Genomic DNA, 22,039 nt, shown 5'->3' on the forward strand with positions numbered 1-22,039 from the left:
GGACAGGGAACTAGAGAGAATGGCTAAAGCAGATAGAAGATCCACCAGCTGATCAGAGGCATGGTGGAGAGGCCCTGAACCAAAGGTGACTTAAACACTGAGTCATGTTATAATTTCACAACCTGTATTATCTTTCCAGCCTTGGCTGGCTCATTGTTACACATGTAGTTGTGTTTTTGTTACACATAGAAATGTTTTTAATATAAATGTTAAAAAGCAGCTTGATCATCGAATAAAGTTCACAAAAAGAGTTCAGGCAAAACAAGGCTGCTTTAAAATTAGAAGTGTATATTATATTTAGCTGTATTTACACATTGATTATGTTAGACAAAGAATTTAATTGTCAACAAAAGGAACTTCTTTAATGGGAAGGTTGGTAAATAAAACAAGTCTTATGGAAGAGAAACAGCTGAAAAGTCCTGACTGAAACCTTCCTCCTGCTGATGCCATACGTTGTATAAAACCCGAGACAAACGGCATGATTAAAATAAACATGGAAAGCAGACACATTCACGTTAATAAAAGTTGAGAGAAGTTCAGCTTTAGTTCAGCGCTACATGGCATCTTAATAACTCCGTCTGTTGCTCTTTTTATCACGATGAGACACTGAGGTCTATTAGACACAAAAGAAGATCCTGTTTGTTTTTCTGAGCAGGAATCTAGAAGAGACCTCATGTGGACCTCATCGAGTTTACATCTGAACGTGAAACAGCAGGAAAACCGTTAAGCAACCCCCCCCCAACCCCCTGCTGTAGCTCAGGAGGAAGAGCAGTTGTCCTTCAACAGGTAAGTTGAGGGATCAATTCCAGGCTTCCCCTGAAATGCCAAAGTGTCCTAGGGCAAGACACTGAACCCCAAACTGCCCCCTGATGTGCCTATCGGGGTATAAGTGTGTAGAATGAGTGTGTGTGTGAATGGGTGAATGTGACAAGTAGTGTAAAGCGCTTTGAGTGGTCTGTATGACTAGAAAAGCGCTATAGAAGTACAAGTCCATTTACCAACTGCTCCCTGAGTGCTGAAACATGGCAGCCAACCCCTTTTTAATGCATCTACAGTTAAATGTCCAAACTGTGGTTAAGAAAGTATAAATGAATGATTACTATTTGCACATAAAGTTGAGTTAGTTCTAGTTCTGCCAACGTGTGCAAGCAAGGCAATAAGGTCGGATGTCCCCCCCCCCCATGTCTTCAGCTGTCAGGCAGCAGGAAGTTGAGGCAGGAGAAGGGCAAGCCAGACAGGCATTCAGTGTTGCTGGCAACCTGCATGTCCCCAAATAAAACTTGGCTCCTGTCACTGTTGGCTGCTCCTCCTGTCAGGACGGAGAGTTGCTGCAGGATCAGCTGGTGTTCGCGGCCCCTCACCAGACCCCTGAAGTACAGAACAGCAACCAGGTGCTTCCTCCTGCAGAGAACAGAAACTTTCTCATTCATCTCATACATCATCTTTCGTTTATCGGGAAAGAAACTGCTTTTATTTTAATGTTGGAGAACTGAGAGCTCATTTGATGACGACTTCAGTCGGGTCTGAACCACAGCAGACACAACCTGAGAACATCACCGACAGGCATTGTTTCTGCACTTTTCTGCTCTCCGTGATGCTCCTCACATCCAAGCATTACTTTCAGAGCTCTGCTGCATTTAGTGAAAGGAATGATTCAACAATCTGAGGTTTGATTGGAATTTAAAATGAGGCGTCAGGAATGAATTTCTCCAGGATGGGAATGTCGCGACGGGACAGATATCAAATCTCAGCATAATTCTGGAAAGGACAAGCAGAGGTCGTGAAACCCGGGGCGAGGAAACCTGCGGATTTTAAAGAAGAAAGCAAAGCATTGACACTGAAGATGAAACCATTGCTTCAGCGGTTGTTGTCCTTTTGTTGGACCTGATTTCCTCAGAAGGACACTGTTTATCTATCTAATTACTCTGGATGGCATAAACTTGGCTTCCAGTACTACTGTGGTGAAATTGGGGGACATCCTGTGTCAAAGTGATGAAGTTAAACTAGTCTATGCTTTTGTTTATATATATATATATATATATATATATATATATATATATATATATATATATATATATATATATATATATATATATATTATATATATATATATATATATATATATATATATATATATATATATATATATAGGCATCTTTTCATAATGTGTTTACACATTGTCCCTTACAAATAAGCAAATAAACTAATTTTATTCAGTTTGTTTTATTCTTTTAATTCCGTATTCCTTGTATGACCTGTTGTTTTATTGTGTTATTTATTTACATTTGAACTGTTTTATTCTGTTGTTATTTTGGCAGATTGTGTACAGCACTTTGTTCCGACTTGTTGTTTTAAAGGGCTTTTTAAGCTTGAGTTGAGTTAAACTAAACTATCCCCAAACTGAAGTGCCTCTTCGGAACAAATGAAGTTTTCTGAATCTAAATATTGTAAAGAACCATCTCATCAGCTTTTATGGAAACCTTCTCATGCCTTTAACTCATTTGTGTGACTCATACTTTACTTTTCTAAATTTGTAGCCAATTAAAAGTAAAAACAATGATTTTCTTCCATCTGACAGCGATCGTCTGTCATGCTTCCACCCACAAAGAGGAAGTTCTGCCCAAATTATTATGACTTCATCTTTTTTTTTCTTATCTTTGTTTTTATTTTTTATTTTTATGGATTTTAATGATTTGATGATGATTTCAGAGTGGTTTGGTAACTTCCATGAATGTTTCGAGGTGATAAACATTCCTAGTTTGTTAGAAACTGAGCTTAGTGAGCAGGAAGCCCTACATCCCCTGAAAGTCCATGACCTCAGCTGGCCGTGAGCCTAGACGCAGAGCGCAGCTCCAAACACTCCCTGGAGGTCTGCTATCATCCTTCATTAAGACTTTCCACCCTGTTTCAGTAAGAGTTTATATCCGTCTTTGAGGCTGGAAGTCTAATCTTGTTCCCACCAGACTCCAGACTGTTTTTAGACTTTTCCTGATTGAAATTGACTGTCTGACAATTTAACCTTGTTTGTGACACATATTCACAGTTGTGTTGTTTTAATGAGCCTGTTCTTGATAAAAAAAAAACAAAACAAAACAAAACCACAGCATTCATACTTGTTCAGAGCTGCTTTGGTTTTCTTTATCTGAGTCATTATGCTGTCAGGAGGAGGGTGAGAACGCTTACCCGAAGTCTGGGTAATGCTGCACCAGAGGATGGAGCTGATTCTTAATGTCAGTCTTGTTTTTCTGTCCGATAACGTTGCTCAGGTCATCTCCTACATGGTGGAGCCACTCATGGGTTGAATTCTGAATAAGGAAAAAAGAGGAAAACTGTTTACGGTTTGTAGACCGACAACACCACAGGTCAAACTCTTGACTGAGATTGTGTCACAGGAGACATGTAGAGACCAAAATGTAATAAATCAGATGTTTTCTATCGACTCCATCAAGCATGAAGGATTAAGAAGAATTCTGTTAATAAATAAACAACATCAGGCTCTGTCCCAGGACCAAGTGGCTCAGGATGTCCTAGAAGGATGACAAGGTTTCTCCATAAAGAACATTTATAATCATGGCTCGGTTCCAACGCTGGGAACTGCCTGCAGCGAAGTCCTGATCTCCCAGATTGTCCCATTTCGTAGTACTTCAGCCTCTTTCTGTACTTTACTCATGAAAAACATTCCCTTCCAGTTGCTAAACTGCGTCCTTGTGTCTCCATACATTTCCTACGCTGTTCTACCTGACTTGACTTTAATATATTCACCTGTCTCACATCCTACTGTTCCCACTTCCCTGCTCACCCCACTATCGGCCCCAGAGCTCAACCCACAGTTGTTCAGACCCTCGACTGGATCCAGTGACATTATACTGCCTAAAGCATTGCCTCATGGGTCTTTACATGCATATGACCTGCAGTGACATCCCATTCTGAATCCACGGGGTCTAATATGATGTCGGATCCTTCAAAATAATAACAGCTTTAAGTGTTCTGGGAAAACTTTTCACAAGGTTTAGGGGTGTCATGGGAATTTCTGACCAGTCTTCCAGACACACATTTGTGAAGTCAGACACTGGTGTTGAAAATGAAACACCTGACTCACAGTTTCAACTCTAATTCACCCCAAACATGTTCTGTCCTGTTGAGGTTAGGACCCCGTGGAGAAAGTCCAGTTCTTCCACACCAAACTGGCTCATCCATGTCTTCATGGACCTTGTATTGTGTCCTGATGGGCTGTCATGCTGGTGCTGGAACAAGAAGGAACCATTCCCAAACTGTTCCCATAAAGTCAGGAACAGGGAATTGTTGAAAAATTTCATAGCGTGCTTTTACATCAGGATAGTCTCTCTCTCTCTCTCTCTCTATATATATATATATATATATGTTTTTGTTATTTTATCTCATTAGTCAACACTGCACTGATTGTAGTTTTTTATGTCGACATCTTCAGCATATAATTCACTGAGTCACAACTGAGTGAATGATAATAAATTATTCATGAAGCACAAAGTCTGGTGAGTCTAAGCAGCCTGGGACAACAAAATGCTCAACATTTGACTTTTTTAAAGTGATATTCCTTGAAGATAAAATCATCTTTTGTATTTTTGCATAATTATATGATGGAGTTTGTGTAACCTCTTAAGAATATGCCTCAATATTTTTATTGTGAAAAACAAACAAACAAAAAAAACAAACAAAACACTTTTTTTTTTTTTTTTGCATGAAAAGCGCTTTATAATAAATATAATATGAGAAATGGAACATTTGTTTAGCCCCCTGATGAAGTGGCAACCTGTCCAGGTGTACCTGCCTCTCGCCCAGTGATTACTGGGACAGACTCCAGCTTCCCTTCAAAGAGGCTGAAAAAATAACTGACTGACAAAATATGATTTAAAGCACTTATGTACTTATATATCCTCCGTGTGATCTAAACTCCAGATGTCATAATTCGCAAGTATTGTCACAGCTTGTATGTTGCAAAACCTTTTCAGAGGCAGACATAACAAAGAAAATGCTCCTTATTGTGGAAGTAAAATGTTTATTACCATCTCCTCAAAAAGATCCCTGAGCTGATTCCACTGTTCTCGGATCTTGGTTGCCGCCTTCTCGTGTTTCCGATTCTTGCATGAGTAGTTGTTTTTCATCAGTTGGCTAACGTATTCCCTCACCACGTGATAATGCAATCGGCTCACAAACTCCTGTTCACACCCACACACACACACACACACACACACACACACACATAAGCAAAGAGGTTAATGTGGCAAAACATCAGGAAGGACGCATTAAAAAAAAGTCACACGATCAGCAGCGAACAGATCATATGAACTTGCACCTCAACTTCCACCCATTCACTCGCTCCTGCTGCTTCAGAGACAGACATCCCCCCTCACCACGTTTTGTGCTGCCACAGCATCAAGCTTAAAACAATAGAGCCCAATGAACTCCCTGGAAAATCCAAGAGAGCCGATGAAAAGGTAATCTGTCAAAATAGAACAGCTGATGATGCCCATGTCCTTCAGAGGAACCATTCAGAGGTCATCATCAACATAAAAAAAACAATTTAAGATCTTTTTAACGCCACAAAAACTGAGCAGAAATGTGATTACGACAATATTACAATAATTTGTCAAGTGAGTGGTGGTGCTGATTATCGGCTCGTTTGTATTTAATTTCTGATGTTCAATGTATGTTTGAAAAACACGTTAAGAATTAGTGGGTTAGAAATCACAAGTTTAATGGAAATATGAATTATTTATTCAGTGGATAAACAAGTTTTTACAAACTCCAATAAGATTTTGACTTGATTTGACTCAGGAACCAGTGATCAATACGAGACAGTATGACAAGCCGATACATTGATCCAACAAGCCAACAGCATTGGACCAATTTAAAACACATCAAGTAAACATTGGTGTCAATGAAGACAGCATGGAATTGTTTACATGTGGTTTGTATTTTTGTCTTGTTTCTGTTTTTGCCTCCTGAGCTGGAAGGAGAACACGCTGTAGGGATTATATCTCTCGGCTGGCCTGGGAATGCCTGTGATCCACTCTGCAGAGTTGGCAAATGTGGCTGGGGAGAGGAAGGTATGGCCTTTCCTGCTTAGGCTGCTGCCCCCGCGATCCGTCCCCAGATAAGCAGCAGAAAATGGATGGATGGATGGATGGAGAAGGAAGGAGAACTACGTTCTGCCCTCACAATCTGTACGTCACCACCGAAAAGAATTGATCATAAATACAAGCAGTAAATGAGTTTCCTCAGCAGGGCATCTGGAATTTCCCTGACAGACAGGATGAGAAGCTCAGCCAACAAAAACAAGCTCAGAGTCTCCACTCCTGCACATAGAGAGGTGTTCTGGGCACATCCTGCTGGGAAGAGGCCCATAAGGAAGACCCAGGACACACTGGAGGGACGGTCTCTCTACTGGCCTGGGAATGCCTGAGGATTCCCTTAGATGAGCTGGAATTAGTAGCTGCAGACAGGAAGTGTGTTTTTCTGTGTCTAGGCTGCTAACCTGATGCTGGACAAGGGATAGAAGATGGATGGATGGATGGATGGATGGATGGATGGATGGATGGATGGACGTTTGGATAGGCAGATGGACAAATGAATTTATGGCTGGATGGATGGATGGCTGGATGAAGGGATGAATGGATGGATGGATGGACGGACGTTTGGATAGATGGATGGACAAATGGACTTGCGGTTGGATGGATGGCCGTATAAACGTATGGATGGATGTATGGTCGGACGGATAGGTGGATGGATGGATAGATGGATGGATGGATGGATGGATGGATGGATGGACGGATAGACAGATGGACGTTTGGATAGACAGATGGATAAATGGATGGATGGATGGATAGATGGACGGACATTTGGAAAGACGGATGGACAAATGAATGTATGGCTGGATGGATGATGGATGGATGGATGGATGGATTGATGGATTGATGGATGGATGGATGGACAGATAGACGGATGGACATTTGGACAGACAGATGGACAAATGGATGGATGGATGGACGGACGTTTGGATAGACGGATGGACAAATGAACGTATGGCTGGATGGATGGATGTATGGTCGGACGGATAGGTGGACGGATGGATAGATGGATGGATGGATGGATGGATGGACGGATAGACAGATGGACGTTTGGATAGACAGATGGATAAATGGATGGATGGATGGATAGATGGATGGACATTTGGAAAGACGGATGGACAAATGAACGTATGGCTGGATGGATGGATGACTGGATGGATGGATGGACGGATAGACGGATGGACATTTGGATAGACGGATGGACGTTTGGATAGACGGATGGACATTTGGATAGACGGATGGACGTTTGGATAGACGGATGGACAAATGAACGTATGGCTGGATGGATGGATGTATGGATGGTCAGATGGATAGATGGATGGCCGGTTAGATGGATGGATGGATGGATGGTTGAATGCATGGATGGATGAAGGGATGGATGAAGGGATGGATGGACGGATGGATGAATCGTGTGTAAATAGGTTTATGGTCAGGTAAGGTTTAGATCGTTTCCTGCTTGAATATCGACAAATAAACTTAATTTTTCGGTAAAACTGCATTTTTTTCTCTTCCATGATGTGAACATGTTTAAGCTCAACATCCAGATCAAAGATTGTTTTTCATTTAAATGTCTGTTCGAGGATCAAAATAAAGTTTTGATATATTAGTTTTATGTGGTTTGATACGAAGAGTAGATGATCGTGTGAGATCAGTTTGTAATATCGGCTCATATCAAACGCTGAATCCTGGATAGAATCTAATCGTGACAGAATTGGTATCGTGATCAAACATGTTAAAAACCAAAGGAGAAAGAGTCAAAGGCCAAACTCCAGGTTTCAAACATCAACACCATCATGCGAGGGACATCATGGTGACTAAATGCACCTTTTATTTACAGTATAGTTTACACTTAATTATAATCTTGGCGATGAAGAGTAGAAAAGACAGTCTACTGTGCATCAAGTGGACAGGGTTTGCATCCAAGAGTATTCATCTAAATCAGTGTGAGTTGTGGCTCACACTGTGGCTCATTAATTTGGGTTGAAGTAAAGTGCATTATTCTCATTTTTCTTTAGATATTTGCCATATTTTACGCCTTTTAAGATAATTTATATAAAAATGAATCCAGTCATTAAAACCTTAAATCTCCTGAAGGTTTAATGGGATTTGTTTGCTCAAAAGCCTGTAAATGTCTGACTATTTGACAGAATTCATGCCCTTCATCATGGATGTTGGTTTTTCCAGTAAATAAAATGACTGGTAATTATCATTAAGAATCCTGTTCCAGAGCATTTCCCCCTCGTCTTCCTCACCTGCACATGTGGAGGCGTCATTAAATCAGAGTGTTGAGAAAGCTGCTCTATCCTCCGACGAAGGTTATTAAAGTCTTCATTGTTGGTGAGCCACTTCCTTGTCATCATTCTCCTCAAGAACGGCTGGAAAAACGACAAAAAAAGTCAAAATTAGTCAGTTTGTTCTTTTTGCTTTTCATTAAGGTTTAAACCTCAAACATTTTGTATTTTATTTATGTGATTGAAAGTAAACGTGTCTCCCTACTTATTCAGCACATAACTCTTTATTTACATGGAATTTACAGTGTCAAAGCAAACTTTCCATCTTTTTCAGCGTATTACAGCGTCATTTTGTCAACACTGTCTGTGAGACGTGAACATAATGGTGGAAACAGAACAATAAACAGAGCTGGGGAAGGGATGGATGCTGCATGGTGGCGTCATGGTTACCGCTGTAGTCTCATGGCAACAGCAGTTGCTTGTTCAAGCCCTGGCTGGGGGGAGGGGGCGTTGAACAGAGGTCTTTCTGTGTTTCCTGGCTTCCTCCCCACAAGACATCATGTTAGGTTAATCTGTCATTTCTCAGTTATAAGCTTCCTGACTACCAATAAAAAATTAGGGTTGTAACAGTTTATTGAACTGTTTTCAAATCAATTCATTCATTCATTCATTCATTCATTCATTATCCGACCCGCTTAGTCCAACTAAGGGTCAGGGGGGAACTGGAGCCTATCCCAGCAGTTTTAGGGGAAGAGGCGGGGTACACCCTGGACAGCTCGCCAGTCCATTGCAGGGCTCTGTGTGCAAATATAAATGTAAATTCATTATATGATGGAAATATGGAGTCATATTGAACATTGGGTCTGAGCAGCTTTTTCTTCAACACAGTGATTTTTAAGCTTTTTGATCATTTCTGTCAGACGTCTTCTCCAAAATGCTTCTTTAGACCTTTGTTCTGTTCTCTTCAGCGTTAGACTCTGGGCTCTGAGCAGGATCCATCCCTCCATGACACCTGTTGCCACTTATTTTCAGTCCAGGTTTTGAATCATGTGAAAAACTTCAGTCTTTTCTCTTTGTCTCCTTTCTTTGAGAATAACCGCAATGTTTCCATGGAGACCATGTTTCCAACAGATCCGGATCCCTTCAGGTTTTTTTTTCCAATATTTCATCAGACACCACTTTCAGATCCTGATCATCTGCTGTATAAAGTTATTTTTGAACCTTAAACTTCTTTGTTTGTCCTCCATTTGTTTGTTTCTTCACTTTTTCGCTTTTTAAATGTGATTTATTAAATGTGAAGCTATTTGGGAATCACCTTGTTGCAGCAGAAATAACCTCTAATCCCAAAGCAGTTTGTATTTTGTTGGTACTTTTCATCGATGCAAATGAGGAAATGGGAGCAAAGGACATCATTTTTTGTGACAGGCGTGAGAATTTTGTAGTGAGAAAGAGTTTGAAGATGCCATAGCAGATGGATTCCTTGCACTTGTTTGTTGCTCCAGTTGGGTGGATTTTTCTGCTTAAATGGTTTATAGGTTGGTATTAAGCAGCTAAAAACAATTAAAAAAAAACCCAAATGTTTTTCTGAAAATGGTCAGGCATAAGGACTGGACTGAAAATGAATCCAAAAGAAGCAAATATACCAACAAAAACTTTGAAAGACCTTCAGAAAGCTGAAGAACTTCTGCTAGAGACCATTTTGAGACATTATAAAAAGATTTGACCCCTTTAAAGCAAAACAAAGAAAAAAAGTGATTACTTATTTACAATCTTGTAACCTGACGTGAACCATGGCAGAACGAGGAATGTCTTCCACACTTCACTTCTTTTAATTCCCTCGTTTCAAGAAATCTTAATTGCTTTTGACTGAAGCTGCAGGAGGAAATGACCTCTTTTCAGTTCCTATTTTAGAAACCACAGGGGAAAAAAGATGTGTTCTGGGAGGAAATATATCGCTGAAAATCAGAAGTGAGTTTTTCAGTTAACACAATCTCTGGATTACGTTACCTTGACATCTTCTATGAAGTGTTTCTCCAGGCCTTGCAACAGCTTAACAATCAGCCACTTCACCTCTCTTCTGAACTCCTCCACCTCATCGGGACAGCGGTCCTGGTAGCTATCCATATGCTGCCTACAGGGAAATGGAGGGTAGAGAAACAGAGAGACTGCATCACTATGAGATTCATCCCTATAATTTAAGAATGAGTGGAAATCAAGGCTCTGTTTCTCCTGTCTGGTTTGAACAAAGCAACTCTAAGTGTGTTTGTAAACAACAAGGAGCGTTGTGTTGATGAGAGAGGACACAGTCTGACACGTTGTTACAAAATCTCCCGAATATATTCAGCGGAGTTAAAAAAGGCATGATATCATATAAAAATATCTTTTTCTATTTTATTTCATTTTCAGCAAACTGGTAACATCAAAAGTCAATGATACAAAATGAAATCAATTAAATATAAACTGACATGATGGAAAGAGGAAGAACACATATCTGCACCTTCAGCACATCTACCTCTTTTATTTTCAATCATTTTATTGTATATTCAACATGAAATTTTACTTTGCTGCAAGAAAATCTTGATTTGTTCAAATCATACAATGCATTCAACAACCCAGCCTGCTGGTTGGAAACATGCTGCTACAAAATTCTTTATTAAAGTTTTGATTTCTTTATTTACAACACCATCCAACCATCAATCCATCCATCCACCCATGTGTCGGTCCGTTCGTCTGTCCATCTATCCATTCATCCATCCATCCATCTATCCATCCATTCATCCATTCATCGATCAATCCATCCATCCATCCATCCATTCATCGATCAATCCATCCATCCATCTAGCCATCCATTCATCCATTCATCCATTCATCCATCTATCCATCCATCCTTCCATCCATCCATTCATCGACCTGCCCATCCATCCATTCATCGATCAATCCATCCATCCATCCATCCATTTATCGATCAATCCATCCATCCATCTATCATCCATTCATCCATCTATCCATTCATCCATCCATCCATTCATCCATCCATCCATCCATCCATTCATCCATCTATCCATCCGTCCATCCATCCATCCATGCTACTGCTATTATGCCCAAGAAGACAAGTAAAAAGATCAATAGAAACAATAAAAAATGACAAGAATTTTATAATGGATTATTTGAATTTATTTGAAAAAAAGAGATTTTTTTAACAAAAATTTGATTTTAAAATTGTGAAGCAAAAAATCCAGATTTTTTAAATTCAATTTCCTACCCCTAACACTTCCTGCAGAACAAAGCTGGATTAGCTCTTATTGAGGTATCTTAACTCGGGCAAACCTGGTTCACATCTTTCCGGGGTAAATCACCATGGTAACGTACGCTGAATGGTTAGCTAATCCGGAGCAGCTCATGTTCTGGATCAATGAACATAAGAACGAGTATAAAAGCACTACCTCCTGGCCAATTAGAATCCCACCTTTGACCACCTATTCTGTCGACGTCGGTGCACTAATCGTGGGAGGAGAGCTCAGGAGAGAAAAGGTTTTTAGGAACAAACGCATCAGTTTATAAAACACAGATTCTTCTTTACATCTTTTCTGTGTTTACCAAATTAAATGCTCATCTATAATCATACCTAGATTTTTTTTTTACTTTTTGCTTTGTTGTCTTTGGGAACGTCGGCATGAATTTTTGTCAGAATTTTCTGAAGATTCTTCCATGTTTGATGAAAACAAGTTGTGCGGCCGGCGTTTATATAAACCTCGGCTGGAGTCGACAGTCATTTCGCTGCTCAGTTTATTGTTTTCCACTGAAATTTTGAGAAATTATTTCTACAACTTCCTGCTTCCAACAGAAGTAAGCAGCGTCTGTCTTGTTTAAATAATAAAAGTGAGAACTGGTGAGTCACCAGGAAGATGTGGAAACCAGTCCTGCTTCCTTTGGACAATCCAAGACCTGCTACTGTTTTCGCCGCCACTTCTTTCCACAGGCGGAGAAAAATAATGAGCTGTCTCTGTAAAGTAGAAACTATTTAACTAACTGACAGGGTGTGTGTGAGTGTGTGTGTTTGGCTGCCATTCAGATTAACTGAGGAATTTCCAGAATGAGACCCGGTGGGGGATGCAATTCTCAGACATTACCATCAATCCCTTCCACCGCAAATCCAAAAATCCTGGAGGAAAACTGTCCAAGCAGCCGGTGAAATGTTGTTACCAGCTTACGTTTTGGATATTTTCTAAGAAACTGGAGATGTTTTATTTATTTGGATGTATGTAACTGTGTGTTTTCTAGAAACGAAGTCATGTTCTCTTGTTTCAGCTGTTTGACGCACAGAAAACAGTGCAGCATAACAGGAGGATGTTTTAATCCTCAGTTTACATGTCAGAGAATGAAAAGCGAGGCTCATGTTCAATGGTGACTGAGTGGAAAGCAACAGAAACGAGCCCACTTGGCAGCCATATTACCACACCTGCTGTAAATACACTAAAATCCATTTACAGAACTGCTACATTCACACATAATCTCACTATTTAGTAGATTTTAAATAGAAAATAACTCAAAAGTTCTCTAAAAAAAGAAGTCTGGAACAAATACTGGACTTTTCCACTCATCTATTAAGTATCAGGACTGCAGAAAATCTACAGTGTGTAACAAATTTCTTATAAAATTTTTATATTAAATTATAAAAATTCATTTTATAATTAAATTTTATACAGTTCTGTTGTGTTATAAACACAATTGTACATGGAGGCTGCAACTACTAAACTTCCCAAATTGGGATTAATAAAGTACTTCTTTTCTATTCTATTCTATTCTATTCTATTCTAATTTGGCTTTTTATTGGCTAAAATCAAATATTGTGTTCATAAATCTGTATTTTATCAAAGTCCAATCGCATCCAGATGGAAATGTGTTTGTAGCTTAAAATAAATTATTTATAAATACATAAGTGGCGGTGCACCCAACAGAACGTTGTCGTGTTGCATCGCCATCTTTGAACAGTGTAGCTGAAAGGGAACAAACTTGGTAACATTACGCGTCTCAGCTGTGAATGTGTTGTTGGAGGAAGGAGGAGAAAGAAGCAGAGAGGACCGTGGATCATTTAACTGCTCCAGTGTTTCCGGATCCTGGTCCTCGGGACCCCCTGTCCTGATGAGTCCTGCGTGTTTTAGAGCAACTCCGGTCCTCGAGTAAAACAGTCCTGCATGTGTTAGGAGTTACCCTGCTGCAACACACCTGATTCAGATCAATGGCTAATCAGCAGACTTGTGCTGAGTTGGATGTTAATCTCTGCTGATTAGGTCTGATGTGTGCCAGGTGTGTTGCAGCAGAGAAACTCCTAACATTTGCAGGACTGTTTGACTCGAGTTGCTGTTTTATAGCTGACCTCACATAAACACATCTGGATGAAACAAAGAACCTGATGAGAACATTCAGAAATCTGGCTTTAGAGGAAGAACATGTCTAAAACTTGCAGCGCAGGGGTCCTGAGGACCTGGGTTGGGATACGCTGAACTGTTTACATCTAATTAGTGCACGGCTAGTTGTAATCAGGTACGGTTACATGATGCTTTTTAAATCAGAATTAATCATCCAGAATTAAATTATTTCGGATTAAAAGTATTCTCCTACGAGTTTACGTGGAAATAATAATTCCATATGGAGGTTTACATGAAACATGACTTAAGTCCGCTTCGGAGTGGCGGGTTGGGAAAGGTTCTGATTGGACAAAGTGCAGACGGGACATGTTGACGTCTACCGGAAATAAACAAAGTTCGCTTCATGCTTCTCGTCTTTTCGGTCGTAACTCAGAAAACTACTTAATAAGAACCCGTTTCGCTGCTATTTTGATTTTAATTTTGAATCACGAGCTCAACATGAGCACACTACTTCACTGTTTACATCAACCGAGAAGGAGAAGGAAGATAAACCACCGAACACTGGAGGCAAAATAATGTTGGAATATGAGCGTCATAGGGATGGGACGAGGTAAGGAGCACGCCCAGAACCATTAACCAGTTAACTTAGAGAGGATTAAACAGTTGGGAATTAAAATGCGAAAAAACCAGCAACTCAGTTTGGAATTAGGTTTAATTCTGAATTGACTTTTGCATCAGGGATTAGGTGTTTACATCGTCATTTCTCCTCAGTTTAAAGCAGAAATAACTTTTATTTGGAATTAAAACACCCAGGTAAATGTGGCCATTTTCACAAACTTTAGCTTTCAGAACATTAAATAATTAGAATCACTGAAGTTTTGCCCCCAATTTCTCTCATCTTCCATTAACTTCACATTTTAGACCAAAATTAGTTTCGGTTTTCTTCAAACTTGTCAAACAAGCAGCTGAACAGCTTTTGTGTGTGTGTGTGTGTGTGTGTGTGTGTGTGTGTGTGTGTGTGTGTGTGTGTGTGTGTGTGTGACTGGAGCCATTCATCTGAATAATTTCCACTTTGACCAGTTCAGATTCAACAAAACGGAACACGTGCAGAACAAGCTGGGAATGTGTGCACGTACACATGGAGAGCTGTGTGATGCTGGGATCACCGCCTCTGAACACAACATTAACTCTTTCACCAAAAGAAAAACAACTATTTTAAACTGCTTTTAAACATTATGCACTCGATTCATCCGAGCGATGATTGGCTGTGGCGACCGCTTCCAAAGCCGAACGGGAAACAACAACAAAAACATCACGCACTCAGAAACAACCACAATCTGCATGGCTGCTGTAAAATAAGTACAGTTAAATGTACTGATATACTTATGTAGATGCATGTCTGATAAAAATATGTGTAAAAAAGATCATGTATTCCTTTTAAAATCTCCCTGATAAATTAGTGTTTATGCAGGAGAACAGGGTCAGAAGTTGTTCTTAAACAACAGAGCAGCTCAAACAGAAAGCAGACGTCAAACTTGCAGCATAAACCTCCCCAGCGCCTGCAGCAGAAACATTCCTAGTGACGTAGATATCCTAGCAGGAACTGGCTTTTAACCCTTTAGTACACCGTATTTGTTCACTTCATTGGACATATAAGGAGCCTCTGCAGGCTAGATCAGGCTACATCAGCTCCATCAGAAACAGTCGGCATAAAGGTTCAGAAAAAACATTAACTGCTGTGGACATTGTGTGATGTTACATTAAAAAAGCATCCAAGTTTTAAAGTCTTGTTATTTTCATCATTATAATGGTTGAAATGTTAAATTTCTGTGATGCCTGATGGGGTTAACGCTTCTGCCTTAGCTGAGACCATGAGAGGCAGCTGGCTTTCCTGTGGAGGGTCAGTCAGCATGCTTCCATCGCGCTCTCTTTCCAAGCTCTTATAAAACAGCAGCGTTTCTCAATGGCAGCCCCGATTCTCTGAAATCACGTGTCATGACAGTCTACAAATCATCATGTCAGCCACTGAAGATACATTTCCAGCCTCAAACCGGTATTTCACAACAACATGCAATCGTCTCCTGCAAACTTGAAAAAGTCTTTGTCTCGATGCTCGAAGTCGTTTGATTCTTTGTGGTCAAGCGTCGGGAAATTCCCTGCAGACATGATCCGTGCAAACAAAAGCTACTCTGCATACATCATGTCGTCTCCAGGGGATTATTTTTCCATATGAGACACGAAAAAAATGTACACCCATTGAAATAAGATTAAACCAATGTTTCAGGAATGAAAATCTCTTGTAAGTGTTAATGTATGTTTACATTTTAGGCTCCTAAATGTCTTAACTTACTTTTGAAGTTTGTCTTTGTCTCTGTTCAGCTGTTAGCTTAGCATTGCTTAATCCTTTTTAAATCATTATTACAAAAAAACTACAAAATATTACTCAAGATCCACACGAGACGGCTGTTACTTGTACAGAGTTTGATGGCATCTGTAAAAAGTTGGAAAAGGAGTAACAAGAGGCTGGAAAAATAGTTGGTACAACCTAAATACATCAAGGTTAATTTGCAACAGGAGGCTAACATGACTGGTTTAAACGGAGCGTTACAGAGCGGCAAAGATCACCAGAGGTTCACCAAAATGACACAAACTGCTTCTAAAAATTCTGTAACAATCTGAGAAAAATGTTCCTCAGTGTAAAATTGTGAAGAAAAGAAAATCCCATCAGCTACAGAATCAGAAGGAATCTCTGTATGCTGGGGGGGACATGTCAACACTTGATTGCCAGATGGAGGAACGAGAGAGTGGAGCTTTGATAGAAAGTATCTATCTATCTGTCTGTCTGGCTGTCTGTCTGGTTGTCCGTCCGTCCGTCCGTCCGTCCATCCATCCATCTATCTATCTATCAATCTATCTATCTATCTATCTATCTAAGGTCAAAATATGATGATGCTGATTTTGAGGCTCTGAAGGAGAAGTATATTAAAAATAGATATAATTCTCTACTGGAAATCACAGCATGGACTCAGGAAGACTTCCAGTTCACTCCCAAATCCACACATGCAGGTTAAAGCTCCATCATATGTGAAGAGGATCCAGAAACACGCCGTCTTCTCTGGACCAAAGCTCATTTAAAATGTTCTGAGTGGAAACCTGGATGAAGATGTGGAATAGTTTGTGGACAGCATGGACGGCGTGTCCTGCAGACTAAAGAGGAGAGGGAGCATCCAGCTTGTTATCAGCCTGCATCTCTGATGGGATGGGGTTGCATTAGTGCCGATGGCGTGGGCAGCTTCCACATCTGGGAAGCTCCATCAATGCTGAAACATCTGCTCCCATCCAGACAACGTCTCTTTCAGGGAAGACCTTGCAGGTTCCACCATGCTGGACCACATCCTGCATCATCACAGCAGCATGGTGGAACAGGAGGAAAGGGAGAATTTCTTCCTTCCCACTGTCGCCTCCAGAAGCTCAGGATGGGGATTGGATCCCAGTAAATGTCTTGATTAAATCAGTTGGTTTTCTTTAACTAGGCTATTTTTTATGAATTGACTCAAATTGGTCTGCCTGCAGTCCAGAAAAAACATCTGGAGCATCATGGAAGCAAAAATCCATCAACAAAGTCCAGGACTGTAGAGCAGCTCGAGTCCTGCATCAGACCAGAACGGGACTCCTCTCCTGAGCTGGTTAAAAAAAGCTTTTTTTAAATACATAATATTGCAAAGCTGATGATGTCCAATGATGTCTAAGAAAGAGCTTGAAATGATTATACACATATTTGTGTCCTCACAGCTTATTTACATGCCTAAACAGGAAAGCACCGGCTCGTCTTCAGCAGCAAGACTTCTGACTAAAACCAGCAGGAGATTCCACATCACACCGTGTTAAAGTCTCTTCACTGCCTTCCTGTTGAATATCGGATTCGTTTTAAAGTCCTGCTACTTACTTTCCGAGCCCTAGTTTCATTGAGGACTTAGTTAAGCCCTACAGTCCGGCTCGAAGTCTGAGGTGGACCGGGAAACACCTGTTGATGGTCCTACAAACCCGTTTTTTCCACATGTTGCAGGTTTCCTATGTCATGTCTATGAAAAGCGCTATGTAAATAAAGTTTATCTTATCTCATCTAAAACTGCAGCAACGGGTTTCCTCACTTCCCAAATGTTTACAAACAGATGTTCACAGAAGGGGAGATGCCAACGATGCGGAACATCATCCTGGAAATACTTTTTACAGATGTTTTACTGCCATCAGATTCACAATCAGCTCATATGTTCTATTCTATTCTATTTTCCATCAAATGATAAAAAGTTTCAACATCTGATGTGTTGTTTATGATCTACAGGGAATATAAAAAAAATATTTGATCACAAAAATTCTGTGTTCATGTGATTAGAAAAAAAATCATTGCATTCTTATTTTTGTTGAAGTCACCTAGAATTTCTTCAAATTTACAGATGTGGCCACAGTTTGGAGCCAAACTCTTTCCATGAACTCAAGTGCACTTTCATTTCCTAAATCCCTTTAAAACCCAGTTGTTCTACATAAACATGCAGGACCTGCTCTTCGGTTTGGCAGTAACACTTCACCACACACACATCCTCTCTGGGGTGAAGAGATTCTTTTACTTTTTTTTGGAAGACATGAGGTAGGCAGGCAGTTGTGGTTTTGGCAGGGCATGTACACTGCAATGCATCATGGGTATTCTTAGAAGTCACATGACTTACTGTAACATAGTGAAGCTGTTAATATAAGTTATTTGATACTCTGTCCAGTGAGGCTGAAGAGGGCTGCAGTGGTGGCTGAACTCTGCTTCAAACCTGCAGGAGAAAGACGAGACATATCGGTAGGGGGGAGACAGAGACTTATTTTTCTTACGTGAAATTAAACCAACAAATGCGATAAATGAAAATGTAACAAGTATCATACAGTAATTATTTCTGTACTCGGTGTGATGATGGTGGAAAGGATCCATGCAAGCAAACATTTCACGTTTCCTTAAAGTGTTCAAAGTAAAAAATAATCCTGAAAACATAGGAGTCTTGCAACAATGGGAACCACATGACTAACCGGGTCAAATTCAATAAACTCTGATGACTGATGGAGAAATATCCACATTTCTTAAGTATGTCGGTCAGAGGTCCTTAATCCTGGTCCTCGAGGGCCTTACAAAGTTCCCCGCTGCATCACATCTGATTTAAATGTTCAGCAGAGCTGGTCTGAGTCTCAGTCAGGTGTGTTCCAGCAGGGACACCTGGAAATCCTGCAGGATATCGGCTCACCGGAGGGAGGATCCCTGATGTAGGGGTTTATTTTAGATCAAAACTGCAAAAATGCAAACTGAAAAATGTAAAGAGAACTAACTTTATTTTGATAACTATTTCAAAACAAGCTCGAAAAGAGGAAACTAAAGCGGGGATTCAGTGAGTTACGCTGTCAGGGGAAATACGTCGAGATAGTTTACACGTGTTTATTCCAGGAAATCACAAAGTTGAATCTGAAATCTTCATTCTTGGACCGAGTCTTAATCTTATATAATGATTTAATAAGAAGTCTTTCTTTAAAGGGGTGTTCAAGTGTAACTGCAGCTCATAAATCTTGTAAATACCGATAACAATCCTGCAGCTTAATGACAAACTGCTGGAGCAGGTTTACAGAAAACTGTGTTGTTTCAGGATTATTCCTCATTTCATCACTCCTTCTCCCACCTACACGTTTCATGAAAGGTCTTCAGTTTCATCACATAAAAACAGCAGGAGGGGAACACACACACATGATCATTTCTTACTCAGATTAACCACAAAAAATGTCACAACTACACGTTTGTTGCAGAAGGTCAGCCTACACTTTCTGGGTTTGTTTTGGTTTGTTTGTCCTCCTGACTGATATCTCCCATTCAGACTGGAGTTATCCGTCACATGATGAAAATAAACCTGGAGGAGGACAGTTAGAAAAACCGTTTCATCCTTTTTATAACAACTGAAGGTAGCTGTCTCTCTGCTCTGTCAGGATGTTTACAGGTTGTCTTTTAGCTCTTATTTCAGACCAGCAAAAACGCATTAAATGAGGAATATAAGAAAAATATTGACAGAAAATATTTTTTAAGCTTTAAAGCTTGAACATTATAACTTATCTGCAAAAGTAATTAATGCTTATTTAGTAGTGGCCATGACCCTGCATTGGAATAAGCAGGTATAGATGATGGATGGATGGTTGGTTTTATAGTTAAAAGTGGGACATCATGTGTTTATGTGGTTCACATCTTTATTTTACAATCATGGATAAATGAGTGAATATCTTTCCATCCAACATGTCAGGTTATTTAACTAATAAAACTTGTGTCAAGCTGAAATAAAGCTGCTTGTACATGAGGCTCCATGCTAGTTTTACCTCCTGGGGAAGTTTTTCAGCTCCTTGAAGCAGGAAGAGATGACTTTTTGTTCCAGTTCTGCATCAAGCTTTCGAGAGTTTGTTCTCTTTCCTTCCACTACCTGGTAACAGAAACAGAAACTGTTCAGAAAAGTGGAGCAAACAACCAAACAAAGCTCTCTGCTGCCACCTTCTGGCTCCATCCCAGCACTACACGAGGAATTTTATTTGTTTTTTTTTTTTTCTATGTTTGATCAGATCAGGAGATAAAGCTCAGAATTGAATGTGTTAACCATCCTACCGTCCAGATGTCCATGGGAAACTGAGAGGTGAGGAAGTTGTCCTCCTTCTCTGGCATGTTTCTGTCCTTCCAAACAGAATCATTTTCATGTTCAATGACTCTGTCCAGCATCTTGCTTATTTCCTCCTGCAGAAAGAGACAGAAAGAAGGAGTCAGCACTGATTCTGCACCTTCCCTTAAACCTGACACTCCTGCATGGTGTGTCTACTAACTTTCAGTTTTATTTTGTAAAATGGCTTTGAGAGACTTGTGGCTTTATCTGCTCCTGGTTGTGAAAACAGGCTGAACGATGGTGTGGTTAGCGCCACGGCTGAGGGGAGGCTCGGACTGCAGCCAATCTGTGTGGAGTTTGCATGTTTTTTCTGTGTATGTGTGGCTTTTTCCAGGCACTCTGGATTCCTCCCCACATGTTAATTTAACTGGATACTCTAATTCCTCCCTGGTAGAAGAAGCGATCATAAACAGCTGTTTGTTGCTGTGTGTTGGCGACAGACTGGCGACCTGTCCACGGTGTACCCTGCCTTCCGCCTGCTAATTGCTGAGATAAGCTCCAGCTTTACTGTAACTCTGCTTTAGACTAAGTGGTATAGAAATGAACGAATGGTTTATAATAGTGTTTTAGTGCAGATTTTGTAGTCTTTCACCACTATTGTACAGTTGTGCTCATATTCATTCATTAAAGAAGGATAAAAAAACAGCTGCCTGTAAAATAAGCTGAAATTGACTAAAGTAATAATAAATAAAAATTTTATGAAAATCATTACATTATTTTTTAATTCTGGTTCAATATAAATTTTTTTTTTTTTTTTAAACCAAACAAATAAGATAATTTTTTACATATTCCATCAGTCATAAAGTAATATTTAGTTGAACAATCCTTTAATGTTTCCGCTCCAGTCAGGTGTTTTCTGTTCCTCTCAGTCAGACTTCTGCACCTGTTGACAGGTATTTTGTCCCACTGTTCAACAGAAAAGTGCTCTAATTTGTCCAGGACCAATTTGTTTGGTTTTTTATTTTTCTTTCTTCAACTCAATTAAATAAAAAACAGTGTCTTATATTATTAAATTATATTTTTGCCAATTTTTAAGTTATTGTTCCTTTTTTAAGTCTCCAGTTATTTGAGTGACTGTTGTAAATTCAGCCTTTTCTTTACTGAAAGGGGAAGAAGAGCACACCTGTATATACAGTTATAATGAGGCCATTTGCATCCAATCCCATTGCAGCACCTTGGTGCATTTAGTCACACAGGCATGGTGAAGACTAAATGTGTTTACATAACAAGTTTCATACATAATAGCAAACAGCCAGAATTGTGGATATGAATATGGATAGCAAATTAAAATCTGTGGAATTAGCTATTTAATTTCATAACACATTTCTATATGAACCATGTTGTTCATAATCATACCATACAAGTCTGAATTTAAAATGATTTTAACAAAAAACAATGATTTTTGGTGCTTTGTCACGACCAAAACCAGAAAAACTTCTTCATCCTCCTTCGATACAAAAAGTTTCTAGCCTTTCATTAAACATCGATGTCATCACACCGGTATCGACTGGCTTTTTGAAACAATCACTATTTGTTCTGATCCACACTTCTGTTTGGTGGACACACCAATAATAAAATCTAATTTAACGACATTTGAACTTCATGCTGTCAGT

The 22,039-nt window shown here is 39.8% G+C and overlaps 1 protein-coding gene across 1 annotated transcript in view; it reads right to left on the bottom strand.

Moving 5' to 3' along the window:
• Positions 1 to 1,187: 1,187 nt before the first annotated feature.
• The window catches only part of exoc3l4 (exocyst complex component 3-like 4), a gene marked incomplete at its 3' end in the record, with an annotated part of 34,745 nt that continues 13,893 nt past the window's right edge, over positions 1,188 to 22,039 (bottom strand). Inside the window, exons 8-14 of the mRNA XM_079261681.1 lie at positions 20,375 to 20,500; positions 20,095 to 20,195; positions 10,346 to 10,469; positions 8,360 to 8,482; positions 5,043 to 5,195; positions 3,184 to 3,305; positions 1,188 to 1,401 (exon numbers count right to left, since the gene is read on the bottom strand). Of these exons, the coding sequence (XP_079117807.1) occupies positions 1,188 to 1,401; positions 3,184 to 3,305; positions 5,043 to 5,195; positions 8,360 to 8,482; positions 10,346 to 10,469; positions 20,095 to 20,195; positions 20,375 to 20,500 (963 nt within the window). The remainder of the gene's footprint in view (positions 1,402 to 3,183; positions 3,306 to 5,042; positions 5,196 to 8,359; positions 8,483 to 10,345; positions 10,470 to 20,094; positions 20,196 to 20,374; positions 20,501 to 22,039) is intronic.

The sequence above is a fragment of the Telmatherina bonti genome (assembly GCF_933228915.1).
Source record: "Telmatherina bonti genome assembly, chromosome: 22".
NCBI classification, from domain to species: domain Eukaryota; kingdom Metazoa; phylum Chordata; class Actinopteri; order Atheriniformes; family Telmatherinidae; genus Telmatherina; species Telmatherina bonti.